Here is a 16,649-nt window from a genome sequence, read left to right as displayed (position 1 = left end):
ACACAGGCTGGAGTGCAGTGGCGTGATCTCAGCTCCCTGAAAACTCCATCTCCCGGGTTCAAGCGATTCTCCTGCCTCAGCCTCCCAGGTAGCTGGGATTACAGGTGCCCGGCACTGCACCAAGCTAATTTTTGTGTTTTTAGTAGAGACGAGGTTTCACCGTGTTGGACAGGCTGGTCTCGAACTCCTGACCTCAGGCGATCCACCCCGCCTTGGCCTCCCAAAGTATTGGGATTACAGGCGTGACCCCACTGTGCCGGGCTCACTTAATTTTTTTACAAGCAATCTTTTTCATTGATGACTCCTGTATATATTTTTAAATTAAGGTAACATTCATACAAAATAAATTAACCATTTTAAAGTGCACAATTCAGTGGCATTTAGTCTATTCATAACATTATGCAGCCATCAGCTGTACTTCCCAAACATTTCATCTCCCCCATATCCCATACTCATTCAACAGCGTCCCTGATTTCCCTCTACCCCTAGCTCGTGGAAACTATGAATATGTTTTCTGTCCCCTTGGATTTTCTTCTTCTGGATATTTTACTATAAATGAATCCTACAGTGGGTGACCTTTTGTGTCTGGCTACTTTCACTTAGCATAATGCTTTCGAGGTTTAGACAAATACCCTTTTAACCCCTTCACCTCACTCCTCTCTGAAGTTTGTTTTGCCCAGTTATCCCAAGGAAACCTCTCCAAACCATCTCCCATCCTCTTAATTGTATCTATCAAGGGCACAAATGGCCGGTACTACAGTATCCAGCAAACCTCTGAAGGGAGATCTGCCCCTTGGGGAATCTTATCTGGGACCAGAAATGTGTTCCAATATATTTTTTCCCTTTGTAATCTCATGCATTCTATTTGACGTGCTCAAAAACATTATTCCGAGAAGGAATCCGTAGGCCTCACCAGACTGCCAAAGACATCCATGACACAAGAAAGCTTAAGAACCCAAACAAAGCCAGAAAAATCCTCACTAAGCTGCTACTAAGCTCTTCATCTTCATTCACTCAGTTAATAATGGTTCCCTCAACAATTTCCTTTTTCCGAAAGTGTTTAGGATGAGTAAAATAACTGCTTTATTTTTTATTTGCTAGCACTGTAACATTTTGAAACGACTGTTCCACTAATTGTCAGGTGAGCAGGGTTTTATGAGCTGATCTGAGAAAACAATCATCAAGATAGAAAGAGTTTTTGTTCGAAGGTTCTACTTACAAATAGATTTGGAATGCAGCTTTTACCTTATATTGTGAAATTTGGGGCTGACTTTCACCCTAGCTGACTTTTATGATTCTAATCTCCTCAAGTGGACTGTGAACTTGCCAAAAGTATCCCGGTCCTGAACGTTTTGTGTGCCCCCTGTATAGTGGAGTGCTAGGACATGCTAAATACATAGGGAGTATTTGTGGCTTGCTATGAGTGATGTGAAAGTGCCAAGAAAGTATTAGGACTTCTGATGCTCGGGTCCAGGTACAACTTTGAATCCCCTTTAATAGGAAACCAGTATTTCTCCACTTCGTTACGTTTCAGGGAGTGGGGGGCGGGTGATGTAAAGGGATGGGTTGGGAGTAACATCCACCTAGCCACACGAAAAGGACAAGCTGCACAGCCCACATAAGAAGCATGTGAGCAGCTGTTCAAGGGATCATGCAGGATGGAAGCAGAACAAAAGATATCCGTGAGTCATTGGCACAAGCTGTGTAGCTTTGGGGCCCAGTAACAAGGTGCAAGGTAGGATCTGGGAAAGGGAACCTTCCCTGACTGCTCCTATGAAGTTTGACCCTGGAGTGGGGAGATCAGAGACGAAATTTTTTTTTTTTTTTTCTATCTCCCAGGTTTCACAGCTTTAAGGATTGCTAGGAGACAGCCTGCAGGGAAGAGGACTAGTGTTCCCATGGAGGACTGCATTCAGAGGAGACGTGCTGCCCCTGGGTGGTCTGGAGGGCAGTGGGCAGCAATGCAAGGCAGTGTGGAAGGACACGGGTATGGAGGTTTCACACCTGGTGCTCAGAGGGTGGTGGGGGTGAGTGTGCAGGAGGACACCAGAGGATGTGAATTATGACCGTGACGTCTTCCCATTAGTGCCCAGAGGCTGATGTGGTCAGGAGAAATTCAGGCCATACGTACTTTCAGCTGGCTCAGGTAGGGCCTCCAAGTCCCATCCAGGAGGCTCTGCCGATATTTCTTTGTGAAGAAGCCAAGGTAGGAAATGAAAGCCGTTATCAGTAAAATGTCTCCACATAACATCCTTTCCTGCTGTTTGAAGTTCTGCACGGCTTCTGCCCACCTCACGTTTTCAGAAGCGAGTCCTCCAACCTACCATTTCAAAAGCCAGAGAGGAGAGGAGGCGTATTACACAGCAGGTCATAGAGTCACGATTCCATCATGGAGAGCACCCACTGCACGCTTCATAGCGGGAAGAGGCAGAACATCACTTATATGGCCCTTTCCATCAATGGGGATTTGTGCTGCCTGCAGCAAAGCTTTCAGCACGCAAGCCCCATTCTGTGTCATGCATCGTATGAGCCATAGAAAGATGACAGGTTTGACTCTGCTTTATGTGTGGAGACTGATACCACTCAATCAAAGGGTTGTTGAGAGGATGAAATATAATCATGTATGATTATTATTTAGCACAATACCTGGTCTGTGGAACATGTTAGAAAATTAGCCACTTCTTTCTCCTTTCCAAATGATGGGGAAATGAACATAAACAAAATCAAGTCCATGCACCATAAATAATTCACAGCGGGCGAGGAGACAGATGTGCTAACTGAGACACAGAGAAGCATGGTAAGGTCATAGGTGTGTACAAAGTCCTGACCCCCTAGCTCTCTTTGGGTTGGTATAGTCTCCCTGCGAGAAGAGTCATCCTTTCTACAGACGACTGTTAGTGGTATGGCGGAGCTTTGCTTCTGTGTTAGGACTCACCCTTTATTTTTTCTTTGAATGATAACATCATAGAACATCAGAGCCTGGACAGATCTTAGAGATTTGCCAACCCAATCATTCCCATGCATGTTTTCAGATTCCACAAAGGCCAGAAAGTCCAAGTAGCTGACCAGAATCTCTAGGTTGGTAGAGACAGGGGTGACTTCAGAGCCTGAACATCCTGACTTCTAGAGCAGAGTGCCACACTGCCTCCCAGGAGCACTGACTCAGAAAGTGCGCTAGCCAGGCAGAGAAGGCTGTGCTAAGTTCGGAAACCCAGCAGGGAGCGGAATGGAAGGCAGGCCAGCTAGGAGATCTGGAGGACTTCTTGCACACTGGCAAGAGTTGCTGTCTCTACACTGAACTGTTCAGCTAAACTGACCATCTCAAAGCCACACAGAAGCTGGTCCAGTGACAACTGCACAGACACACATTTGGGTATGGCTGGTCTTCATTACATCACAGCTCTGTTCAGTGATGGCTATGACTCACTGCTCCCCAGATTAAAACATCTGGCTCTGCTGTGTAATTCAGTGGTGGCTGGAATAAATGTAAAGAGGTGTGGACTGTACTTCCCTCCACTGGTGAGGAGGGTGCTGTAAAGTCTCTAGCTTGAAAAGAAATCACATCCAATTGACTCTGCTTTTCAGAGTCTTAGCTGATATACGGGATGAGAAATACAAGCCTTGGGGGATTTAAAAAGGCTGCAAATTCTTTGACATTCTTGTCATTAAGAGTTGCTGTCTGTGCTCTCTGCCCTTTAATCTGTGACTGCTTTGACCTATAGAGTACAGTGGAAGTGCTATTGTGCCAGTTTTCACTCCCAAGTCTTCAGATATTGGGACTTTCCACTTCCTGCCTCTTGGGACACTTGCCCTTGATGTCCTGAGTTACTATGCAAGACGTCTGACTACCCTGCTAGAGAGAGTGTGTGGAGAGGCCCTGAGGCTCCATAGGAAGGGAGAGAGGCCCAGCTGCATCCTCCCTTCCAACCATCCCTGCCAAGATGCTCAGCATGTGAAGGAAGTTGTCTTGGGGCCTCTAGCCCAGCCACTAGCTGAATGGACCGAGTGACCCCAGTCATGACCATATGCAGCAGAAAACCTGGCCAGCTGAGCCCTGCCCTCAACAAACTTGTGAGATATTGTGAAATGGTTATTGTGCAAAACCACTAAGTTTTGGAGTAATTTATTATGCAGAAACAAACACTCATAACACAAGCACTGCTGCCCTGACCTGCAGATTTGATTTCCCAGGAAGGTTAGAGCATGTGTGTATATGTGTGTGTGTGTTTTCTGAAATACTCAGGGTCAACAGGTCTCATTCTTTTCTGTTTCTATCTTAGTTCCTAATCTTGGCCACACCCTTATAATGAAATGTTACATAGAAAGGAACATCACAGTTTGCCTATAAAATGCTAGCTTTGTTTTGTAATGTTTCCTCTGGTCAATACACATGAATATAAGCGTGTTCACATTTTGCATGAGCTGCCTGACAGATCCAGTGCTCCCATCCTCCCAACCATGTCTATAAGAAAACTCCTTTGACCAGATCAGGGTTTATGCATTCACATTTTCCTCAGGACTCAATTCCTGCATTTCAGCACATTTTAATACTTCCCTCCAAGTCAAAGCGCTGCTGTGCTGTGCTCATCTATCTTGCACCTCCACGGCACTTGACAAGCCTGCTCATATAATTACAGCTCGGACTGCTGTGCCTTACACTCACCAGGCGGTTGGCGAGGGAGATGGTGCTTGCGGTCACTTCGGCTTCTTGCTGACATTTGAGTTTGTCTGCTGTTGCTTTCTCAAACCTGGCTGTGAGCTTTGCCAGGTTTTCATTAAGGTGCTGTTTAGGAAGGAACACAAGGACCATCAGTCATTTTAGCCCATGTCACTGCCAGTGCTCCTTAGATGAGGGTTCACATGGAGTTGGTTCTGAAGGAAGCACTCTGTAGGGGCATTCCTAAGGGACCAGAGAAAGCAGGGCAGAGAGGGAAATGAAGGCACACTCGGGGAAGATCTCAGGCAGGGTCCTAGCGTGGACTTCATCTTGATCCTGCAGTGGGAGGGTGGAGTGGACATCCAGAGATGTCCTGCCCCAAGATGAGAGAGCTGAGCTTCATGCCCCACCACCGCGGTCATCAATCGAGGTATTGAAAGCTACAAGGTGTGAGGGATGTGGATGGGGGAAGGGTGCATAAATTCTGCCTCTGCTTGAGTTGGAGAAAAATGGGTTCCAGCAGCCTGACAAAATGGTGCAGGTGCTGCTATTAGAAGCAAGAACACATCAAAACTGGGGTGAGCATGAAAAAGGTCAACAGCAACCCATGTGGGCCAGGGAGGACCACTGCCAGTACCTGTTGCAGCTAGTCTGGGGCTGGGTTGTCTGGAATCTAAGTCCTCCACTGGCTCTAAGGTCCTAGAGTACAAGGTAATTTTTACTTAACCTCATCTAGTCTCTTCCATTAACACAATGTATGAGAATATAAAAAAGACACAATTTCAAGTTTTAAAAAATGTGTTAAGAATTTAAAATTGAAGCATGTAGCTTTTATTGTCCTCTGAGTACATATTTTTATGCACAAGGATACAGGGACACACAGCAGATACCTCCAAATACATCTCAGGTCTGTGCAATAACGGGTTCAGGCTGCTTTGTTGGTCATTACTAAGACACAAGAGAAATCAATGTAGGGCCAAGTTTAAACATCCAAGCAGTTTAAAAAGCAGGTGGTGAGCCATCCAATTAAGGATGGCAGACTGGCCATGCTCATTTACCTCCTATACTTCCCAAGACTTCTCTAAAATGATTATGAAGCAATTAAAACAGTCATAAGCCCATTACACCAAGCAAATGGGTGAGGGCCATTTGGAGGGTGAGGGCCATTTGGAGGGTGAGGGAGTCCAACAGATTTATGGAGGACCACACTGATGAAGGAGTGGAGACCGCTGGAGCAGGGCAGAGGACACAACAACTTAGAGTTAGCTGTTGCTCACCAAAGTGGAAACTGATCAGCCCACAGAGCCCTATACAAACTGGAGATCTCAGAAATGTCAGGTGTGACTAAAGGGGAAGATGAAAATAGGAGGATTAATTGGAAGCCTATTGACTCTTGCCCTCAAATCTCCATCCACATGCACAGTCTACAATGCCACCAGTCACCTATGTCACCGCGTAAGAAAGTCAATAGAGGCAGAAAATAAGGGTGCCACATCCTGGCATAACTCATCAGATCTTGAAAACAAACTCTACCAGTCAACCAGCTCTGCCCTTGCCTGCAGACCTAGAATTAGCTTTTGATCACTACTCTTGTAAACATGAAAGGACAAGAAGAAATTTAATGCAGGCTTAGATTAAGTTAAACAAGATGAAAAAAATGACCTAGGAAAAAGAGGCAGAATTTTGGTAACAATAAAAACAGCAACTACAACAACAAAGTTAAAACTTTCACAGTTTCTCGGAGAGATTCAAGATGACTCATCCACAAAACAAGAACAGGACATTATTAAAAGGAAGAGAGAATAACAACAACAACAAAAAAACTCTTGTGGAAATCACTATTGTTGTGAACATAAAAAATAACAAAATAAAGGGAAAGGTTAAAAGATGAATTTGAGGAAATTTCCTAAAAAGTACAAGAAAACAAACAGCAACAAAAAGATGGGAGAACACAGAGGACCGATGTAGGAGGTCCAACGTCTGACAGAGATGCATTTCAGAAAATAAGAGTAAACAGTAAACAGAAGGAATTTACCAAATAAATAATACAAAATAATTTTCTAGAGCTGAAGAAAATAAATCTTTACATGCCAAACACAATATAAAAAAAGAATGACAGCTAAGCACATCAGTGTAAAGTTTCACACACCAAGAACCAAAAAGAAAAGATTAGAAGACTTCAAAGAAAGGGGGAAAACAGTGCATCCACAAAAGAACAGGACCTTGACTGCCCATGAGACTTCTCACCAGACAAAAGCATAAAACATTCAGTGTTCTGGCAGGGTGTGGTGGCTCACGCCTGTAATCCCTGGACAGGCTGTAATCCCTGGACAGGCTCTCATAGCCATCACTGAACAGAGCACTTTGGGAGGCTGAGGTGGGCAGATCACCTGAGGTCGGGAGTTCGAGACCAGGCTGACTAACAAGGAAAAACCTCGTCTCTACTAAAAATACAAAATTAGCCAGTTACGGGGGCACACGCCTGTAATCCCAGTTACTTGGGAGACTGAGGCAGGAGAATTGCTTGAACCTGGGAGGCGGAGGTTGCAGTGAGCAGAGAGTGTGCCATTGCACTCCAGCCTGGGCAACAAGAATGAAACTCTGTCTCGACAAAAAAACACACAAACCAACAACAACAAAATTCAGTGTTCTATGCACAAAAAATTAGCAACTCAGAATTCAATACTTTGCAAAACTGTTCAGTTTATGAATAAAACGAAGACATTTCTAGACTATAACAATGCAGAAAATTTGCCTCTTCATTAACATTTCTGAGAACGTTCTTTGAGAATGAGCCGTAGCAGAATAAGAGAGAGAAAGGTTGTGGCAGCAAAGAAGGAGAAACAAAGAATACTTAATTGAATGGAGAGTTAAAAAATAATATATGCTATGCAAAAGGATCTAATGCAAGAGAAAGAGACAATAAAGAAAAGTAGACACTCTGGGGAGTGGGGGGGTGAAGAGATTGTGTAAAAAAAAGAAAATGTAATTCTAGGTCTGTTATGAACAATATAGACACGTTCACAGAATAGAAACGGAATTGTTGCTTTTTTAACTTTGCAGATCAGTCTATGGACAGAGCATGGGTCACTTAATTTTGGTTACAGAAGAGAATGTATTTTCAGTTTTGGTGATTACAAAGCAAAAGTAATGATAAGCAGTAATAACAAAAGTTGGGAAGTAGAAGGAAGGGAGCTGAAGGCAGGGTAAGAGCGTCATCTTGTGATATGGTTTGGATCTCTGTCCCCTCCAAATCTCAGGTTGAAATGTGATTCCCAGTGTTGGAGGTGGGGCCTGGTGGGAGGTGATTGGCTCATGGGGGCAGGTCTTTCATGAATGGTTGAGCATCATTCCCTTGCTGGTAAATGAGTTCTTGCTCAGTTAGTTCCGAGGAGATCTGGTTGTTTAAGAGGGTCTGGGACCTCCCTCTTCCCTCTCTTGCTCCGGTTCTTGCCATATGACATGCTGACTCCCCATTGCCTTCCACCATGATTATAAGCTTCCTGAGGCCTCGCCAGAAGCCGGCACCATGCTGCTTGTAAAGCCTGCAGAACTGTGAGCCGATGAAACTTCTTTTCTTTACGAATTACCCAGCCTCAGGTATTTCTCTTTTTTTTTTTTGAGATGGAGTTTCACTCTCGTTGCCCAGGCTGGAGTGCCGTGGCGCTATCTCGGCTCACTGCAGCCTTCCTCCCAAGCGATTCTCCTGCCTCAGTCTCCTGAGTAACTGGGATTACAGGCATGTGTCACCACGCCCGGTTAATTTTATATTTTTAGTAGAGACAGGGTTTCTCCGTGTTGGTCAGGCTGGTCTTGAACTTCCAACCTCAGGTGATCCGCCCAACTCAGCCTCAGGTATTTTTTCACGGTAATGCAAGAATAGACTAACACATCTTGAAAGCTGAGAGCTCCAAGGGAGCTGCCTCTATGTGATAGAACAGGAAATAAAGGTTACATCAACTATCAGGTTGGCACAAAAAGAACCGCATTTTTTTTTTTTTTTTTTTTTTTTGAGATGGAGTCTTGCTCTTGTCGCTCAGGCTGGAGTGCAATGGTGTGATCTCAGCTCACTGCAACCTCTGCCTCCCGGGTTCAAACAATTCTCCTGACTCAGCCTCCCAAGTAGCTGGGATTACAGGAGCCCACCACCATGCCTGGCTAATTTTGTTTTTTTTTTTTTTTTTTTTTTTGAGACGGAGTCTCGCTGTGTCGCCCAGGCTGGAGTGCAGTGGCCGGATCTCAGCTCACTGCAAGCTCTGCCTCCCGGGTTTTTACGCCATTCTCCTGCCTCAGCCTCCCGAGTAGCCGGGACTATAGGCGCCCACCACCTCGCCCGGCTAGTTTTTTGTATTTTTTAGTAGAGACGGGGTTTCACCGTGTTAGCCAGGATGGTCTCGAACTCCTGACCTCGTGATCCGCCCGTCTCGGCCTCCCAAAGTGCTGGGATTACAGGCTTAAGCCACCGCGCCCGGCCTAATTTTGTATTTTTAGTAGAGACGAGGTTTCACCATGTTGACCAGGGTGGTCTCAAACTCCTGACCTCAGGTGATCCACCTGCCTCGGCCTCCCAAAGTGCTGGGATTACAGGCATGAGCCACCATGCCCGGCTGTAACTGCAGTTTTTGCCATTGCTTTTTTTTTTTTTTTTTTTTTTTGAGATAGGGTTTCGCTGTTGCTGCCCAGGCTGGGGTGCAATGTTACGACCTTGGTTCACTGCAACCTCCGCCTCCTGGGTTCAAGTGATTTTCCTGCCTCAGCCTCCCAAATAGCTGGGAATACAGGCGTGCAACACCATGCCTGACTAATTTTGTATTTTTAGTGGAGACTGGGTTTCATCATGTTGGTCAGGCTGGTCTGGAACTCCTGACCTCAAGTGATCCACCCACCTTGGCCTCCCAAAGTGCTGGGATTACAGGCGTGAGGCACCGTGCCGGCCATTAAAGTAATGGCATTACTTGTGCCATTAAAAGTAATGGCAAAAACCACAATTACTTTTGTGCTAACCTAATAAAACTGGTTATCATAAGTACATTGAGAAGACATGGAAATGAACAACTTCTAGCCCCGGCTAGCTGGCAGAAAGTCAACTGTCTCAATAAGATTCATCAAGCAATAGATACCAGCATAACACATGGACAGAAGTCAGAAATTCAAGGGATCAGGAAGTGGGAAGATAATGGAAACTTGTCAGATGAGTCTAGTGTTGAAAAAAATAGGAGTTGGTGGGGATTATGACAAAATGAGCAAAATCGTGTGAATGGGAAGCCATTACTTAATTCCAGGGTCAATTAATGATGTATGAGAATCTTTTGATTATTTTTAAACTGGCCTAAAATAAGATTTTTATGTAAAAGTACCTGCTGTTTTAAATATTGGCAATTAATTAGATCATCTGCAAATAGACTGCGTGGGCCAACGGGAACACAGTTGAGCTGCTAGGTAGCAGGCTGTCATGTGATCTCAAGCACCAGAAAGGGATGTAAGGGGATTCTTGTTTCTCATCAGAAGCCTTTCTCTACTATTTGATATTTCACTGTGTGCGTGATTATATGCTCAAGGAAAGGGCCCTCCTTGTTCTTACTATTATTTTTATAAATCATAACATTAATATATCTTCACTATAGAACAAAAGAAAATATAGATGAGACAAAACAACCATCCAAAACTCATCACCCAGGGGTAACCACCACTGTTAACATTTTTACGTATTTCCGTTCTGTATTAGGCTGTTCTTGCATTGCTATAAAGGAATACCTGAGACTGGGTAATTTATGAAAAAAGAGATTTCATGGGCTTATGATTCTGCAGGCTGTATAGGAGGCATAGTGCTGGCATCCTCCTCTGGGGAGGCCTCAGGGAGCTTTTACTCATGGTGGAAGGCAAAGCAGGAGCAGGCACATCACATGGCCAGAGCAGGAGCAAGAGGGAGTTGGTGGGGCAGGTGCCACGTACTTTTAAATGACCAGATATCACAAGAACTCACTCACTGTCATAAAGACAGTACCAAGCTATGAAGGAAACTCCTGACGACACAAAGGCCTCCCACCAGGCCTCATCTCTGGCACTGGGGATTACAATACAATGCGAGATTTGGGCAGGAACAAATATCCAAACTATATCATGTCCTACATACAGTAATCAAACTGAAATCTGTCTTGAAATATGCTTTTCCCCCCACTTTCTGTATTATGAATATGAAATTCTTTACTTGGAACTATCCTAAAATCCGAAAAGTAAGACTTGGGTGTGTGTATGTGAGATTGGACTAGGCTGGGAATGGCCTCACAGCATATAGGAAAGAATCTTCTTGCCCTGGGTGGGTCTCCAGGTTAGGGATGGGTGTTAACCCATCTCCTGTGCTATTAGCAAGAAGTGCTCACATTCCTGGGATGTTGACGGGAATGTGTCTAAGTGGAGGATGGAGAGGATGTTGTTAAAAGCAAGAATACATTTTTTTTTTTTTCAGAAAATATTTTGGCAGAAAAGAAGTGCCTTCCAAAGGTAGCCAAGGATTTTTAAAATATTCTTATTGCTTCCGCAGGTTGAGTGGGCCCATCATGTGAATGTTGGCTACTGAAAAGGTATAAACATTTTGAAAACATTCTCTTTGCACCAACTGTTCCTTTGGTTAAAATAACTTGAGTCAAGAGTCTTTGAAAATGCGGTTCTTGTTATGCTTTTCTGGAAGAGACTGAAAAATATAAAAATTATTGGGAAATCTTTTCCTCCCAACAAGCAGGAATATGGGCTGGACATGGTGGCTTATACCTGTAATCTGCCTGTAATCCTAGCTCTTTGGGAGGCCATGGCAAGAAGTTCACTTGAGGCCAGGAGTTCAAGACCAGCCCGGGCAACATAGCAAGACCCCTTCTTTAAAAAAAAAAAATTCAGGAGTGGGAATGTGACGGTGTCTTGCATGTGATATTCTTTGAAGGGAGCCATTGTTATGGTGATTATCATCTGTTTTAAGTAAACTAGTCCATGAACATGTGAATTATGAAACAAGCATATTGAGAGGAGGTGAGTTGCTTTGCCAAAGTATCTTTTTTTGTTAGTTTGTTTGAGACGGGATCTCGCTCTGTCACCCAGGCTGGAGTGCAGTGGCCTGATCTCAGCCCACTGCAAGCTCTGCCTCCCGGGTTCATGCTGTTCTCCTGCCTCAGCCTCCGTAAAAGTTGGGACTACAGGCGCCCGCCACCATGCCTGGCTAATTTTTTTTTTTTTTGTATTTTTGTATTTTTAGTAGAGACAGGGTTTCACCATGTTAGCCAGGATGGTCTCGATCTCCTGACCTTGTGATCCGCCTGCCTCAGCCTCCCAAAGTGCTGAGATTACAGGCGTGAGCCACCGCGCCCGGCCCAAAGTATCTTTTTAAATAGAGAGATTGGTCTCAAGGATCTTTGATCTAGAACTTTTTCCTAGAGATTTTAATCTAACGGTCAATAAACCCATGTCGCATGAGGCATATGGCATGTCTACAATCCTACCTTTCACAACTTGTAAAATCCTCCTTACCCTCATGACAAATTTGTAGCAAGAATCTTATGTGCCTAGAATGCACATATAGAAATTAAAGATCCAGAACATTTTTTGGATTGAACTTGATCACAGCCGTGGTTGAGTCCATGCATGAGGTTGGATGTGGTAGACGGCACATGCTGTCGAATGGAGCAGTAGTGGTTGAACAGTTAAAGTCACGCTCTCAGTAGTGGTGGCGGCTCCTGCTGCTCCCTTCATCACGGGCTGGGCTCTAGTCTCATGATTTATACACATCACATCCTTTAATCCTCACAATAGTCAATGAAGCAGGTACTATTACTGTGTCCATTCTTAAGCTTTGGGCATTTCGGAAATCTTTCTAAAGATCACACGATCAGTCAATATCACAGCTTGGATTGGAACTAAGGTATGTGGAAGGATGGATTTTTAGCTGCTATACTATCCTCCAGAATTCTGATTTCTACCTGTTACTTTATTAGTACAAATTTTTATGGGAAAGGTGAAGTTCAAGGGTATGAAAGTAAGTAATTCAAGATCTAAGCTGATGGAACTTTAAAATATTTTGAGCCTTAAGGTAACGTGATTAGAGGTCTGGAGTCATAGCACAGGCAGCTATAACGTAGGCAGTTGTAACCTTTGTTTCTGTGATTATAGATTGGCCTTTTTCCTTACCTACATTGTTTTGTAAAACATTCTGAATGACTAAAGGGAAGACTCCTTCCAGCTTCATTGCTAATCTTTGTTGTAGATTAACCTCCCTCTTACCTTTCTCACACAAAGACTCCCCTAAGATGGAAGGTTAAATACACTCTTGTAAATCAAAAAGGAAATGAAACAAGCTGTACAGAAAACTAATTAATTAAATTGTTGTAACTCATAAACCAGCCTATTATAGAAAATGTTATAATCCTACTAAATTGCTTTGTTTTCTGCCTATATAAGGAACATCTTAACTTTTTACTTTGGAGCACTCACTCTCTCTCTTTGGAGTTCATGTTTTCCGAATGGCCATTCCCAGTTTTTCACTTAAATCAACTCTTTAAAGCTGGATTCTGGGGCTGGGCTCAGTGGCTCATATCTGTAATCCCAGCACTTTGGGAGGCTGAGGCGGGAGGATCACCTGAGCCCAGGAGTTCAAGACCAACCTGGGCAACATTGGGAGACCCTGCCTCTATAGATTTAAAAAAAAAAAAAAAAAAGGATTCTGATCCTTTCAATTATTTCATGTTTACTAGGAAAATCTCCCCAAATAGGTGTGATTCCAAGATCGCCATCCCCATCTCCAAATCCTGGGGGAAGCAGACATAATAACAATATCTACATGAGTTTATAAAAGCTAATGACCTTCACAGTTTTATATTTATGGACAAAGGGCCACCCACTAAGTCACAGTATATAACTTGCTTTAAAGAACTTCCACAAAACAATGCAGATCGCTGACACATTTCCACACATCTATGCTACTGAGAGTGAGACAGGTAGATAGTTGGCTAGAACTGAAAGGAATAGGTTAAAAAGGTGAAGTAAGGTGGCTAAAACCTACATTTCCAAGGAGAAATAGAGAAGGTCTCAAAATTGTAACCTTTTGTTCTTTAACGTCGAATGTGCAAAAAATATTAAATTCATTGGGGGTCAATAAATTGACAGTGGGCTCCATGAATATGATTCCTCTACTATACACATCCATCTGTCATCTTTTCTTTCCTCAGCAGAAAAGGAGAAAACCTTTTAGGCCCACAGCTTGTGAGCCAGGGGTCCGGTGGAACTGTCTTGTGTGGCCTATACAGTGTTTGAGAAAGAAATGTAAAAAGTTGCCTCTACTGAAAAATGAGATTTTTGCATGAAAATGTGGTGTTCCCACTTCTCTTTAAAAACCAGAACGTTAGGTGTTAGGTGGTGACCGAAGGGTGTTGTTTGCATTGGAGGCGGACTAGCAGGGTGAGGGGCTCTGGGGTCACTCACAGCGATCTTGGCTTTGATGGCGGCCAGCTTCTCCTGGGCAGCTGTGAGGTCCGCGGTGGCTTTGCTCAGTGCCTGGCGCTTGGGTTCCACGTCACAGAATACCTCATAAAACCTCACAATATTGATAATCCAAGAGCAGAGGCCTGCAGCCGCATAGGATTTGGTGGCCACAAACTCGGGATTGAACTCGGGGTCTTGCAGGTACGGCCTGATGGCTTTGAGGCAGTTCTCGTGAATGTTCTCTTTGTTGAAGTTTATTAGCGAGTCCAGGAAGCCATCCACTTTGGCCATGGTGACCTTAGCAGCCTTCCAGCTCCGGTCCTTGGGCACCCTACCCCCGGGGGCCATCAGCACCATCACCGCGGAGCTGACATTGCTGACGGCCAGAGGCGGAGAGCCAAATGACTTCAACTCCGTCAGATTGGTCTGGGAAAAGAGAAGGAGGTCGTTAGGGGAACATGAATGGGCTTTCTTTGTCCTCTGCCACTGATGGAGTTAGCTTGTGGAGTGATCAGTTTGAAAGGGCTGCTTTGAAGCCTGCAGCAGCCCTCTGAATTTTAAATATCTTGACTCATCAAAAGGAAGCCAAAGCTACTACCCAGTGGCTTTAGACTTCTCTGAATGGTTAGCCAAGACTCAGCTATGTTCTTTCAGCACTTTAACTGACTCGCAGCCCATTAGAAACACACAATTATTTCACATTCAACTGAGAAATATAAGGATGCCGACATACTCTGAAATATGCAGCATGCTATGAATAAAAGATAAGGTTATTATAAATTAATTTCCATCTCGGATTGAAGAGAATAGAACTGTAACCCAAGTAATTTTTTTTTTCCTTAATTAAACTGCTTTGTTCCATGAGCTTGTTCTAACTACACTTGACTGTCCTGATAGCAAAACAGCATTTTCTGCCAAGAAATAATTCAGACAGAAAGCAAGGCACAACCTGTGAGTCAGCTGCTCTGCCTGGTCCTGGGTTTGTCCTTCGCCCAGAGTTTCGCTTGTTCCAGAAAGACGTGACTGAAAGAGTTGATCGTGGCAAATCACTTAAACCTTCCAGACCTTGCCACCTTCATCTGTAAATTGGGGGCAGGAGAACTCACTACTCTGTACATAAAATGGTGTCATAAATGCATATGAAGTTGATTTCAGGCCTGCTATGACATTCAATGAGAAGCCTACAACCAGGTGTAGGGAATTCTAATTTTCTGTTGCTTGCGCATCCGTTTTGAATATAGGTTTAACTTTCTCATACCAGAAGCAGGGCTCAGTTACCCTGGACACAGTTTCCAGTTCTATACCACACCCAAATGGCTCAAGCCAGTAGCCAGAGTATTTGGATCTCTCCTGCCTAGCAGACGGGGCTCCCTGCTTTCCTGCCACCATTCAGGCATTTGCCGAAAACCCAAAGTGACCCACATCCTACTTTCTTATATATACTTATACATTAACATAAGATATATCTTATATTAAATATGAAAAATATATTTCTTATATATACTTTTTTATATATATACATCCTTTCTTTTATATGTATACACACACTTTCATATATATATAATATATATACACTTTCTTATACATATTTCTTATATATACCGCTGGCTGCCATGCGCTTCTCTTTCTCTCTGCCTCACTCTTCATTCCTACCTCTCGTGACCCAGGGTCAGAGCACTACCCTCCCAACGCACTGCGTTCTCCCTGCCCAGGATCTGTAAGTAAAAATCTTTGAATGTGTTTCCCATTGTGGTGGTGTACTGCATTTGCGCCTTCCATCTGAAGAGTGAGGGGGCTGCTCCAGGCTGGGTTTTCTCCGGGTGCTAGACCGAGCTTCCAGCTCAGAGTGATGGTCAGGCAGGCATAAACTGGACATGGATTGGACAAGAGCCACAAGGGGATCTGCCCACATAAACAACTTTGCCATGTGAGGGACCCCCTGGCCATGGGTCAGACGGCTAAGCATTAGGCTGTCTGCCAGGTGAAAGAAATATCGGTGAAAGACGCACTGCAGACTCCCACGTCCCGCTCCCTATCACTTCCCATGAGGGCAGTGGAGCCCCAGTGTAGCTGGAGGCTCCTAAAATGCTGTGAAACCATTTGCTTATGGTGCTGACTTTGTCAGTGGGGGGAAATCTTGATGTCAAAAATTAGATCCTTGTGCCAAATTAATTTGAGGTGCTCTTGATCCACAAACAAAGGGAATTATTTCTAGCTCTGAATGGAAGTACTGTGGCAGATGCTTCATTCACTCTTGCAATGGCTGTCACATTTGGTTACAACACACCTGTGAGGGCAGGGAGGCGGGCAGGTGTGAGAGGGATATCAGCACATCTGTCATCACGGCCCCCTGAGGTGACAGAGGGCAAAGTGAGAAAATACAAATGTAACCAAAGAAAGCCACGATTTTAAAACAGCCTGAGTTAAGCAATGTACAGAGACGAAAATGAATTTTATAACCCAGATACATCACTGTCAATGTTTCCACGTACAGTAACTCCTTCCAGTCTTTTTCATATTCATATATATC

The 16,649-nt window shown here is 44.1% G+C and overlaps 1 protein-coding gene across 4 annotated transcripts in view; it reads right to left on the bottom strand.

Annotated features, from left to right (window-relative positions):
• The window catches only part of LOC105473558 (dynein axonemal heavy chain 9), a 377,165-nt gene that overhangs the window by 97,720 nt on the left and 262,796 nt on the right, over window positions 1-16,649 (bottom strand). For all 4 annotated transcript variants that reach the window (XM_071082354.1, XM_011727370.3, XM_011727373.3 and 1 more), the window contains 3 exons: window positions 14,120-14,545; window positions 4,664-4,783; window positions 2,132-2,320 (listed from right to left, as the gene is read on the bottom strand). In XM_071082354.1, the coding sequence (XP_070938455.1) occupies window positions 2,132-2,320; window positions 4,664-4,783; window positions 14,120-14,545 (735 nt within the window). The remainder of the gene's footprint in view (window positions 1-2,131; window positions 2,321-4,663; window positions 4,784-14,119; window positions 14,546-16,649) is intronic.

The sequence above is a fragment of the Macaca nemestrina genome, chromosome 17, assembly GCF_043159975.1.
Source record: "Macaca nemestrina isolate mMacNem1 chromosome 17, mMacNem.hap1, whole genome shotgun sequence".
Lineage (NCBI taxonomy): Eukaryota > Metazoa > Chordata > Mammalia > Primates > Cercopithecidae > Macaca > Macaca nemestrina.
This window is presented reverse-complemented; position numbering and strand designations above follow the sequence as displayed.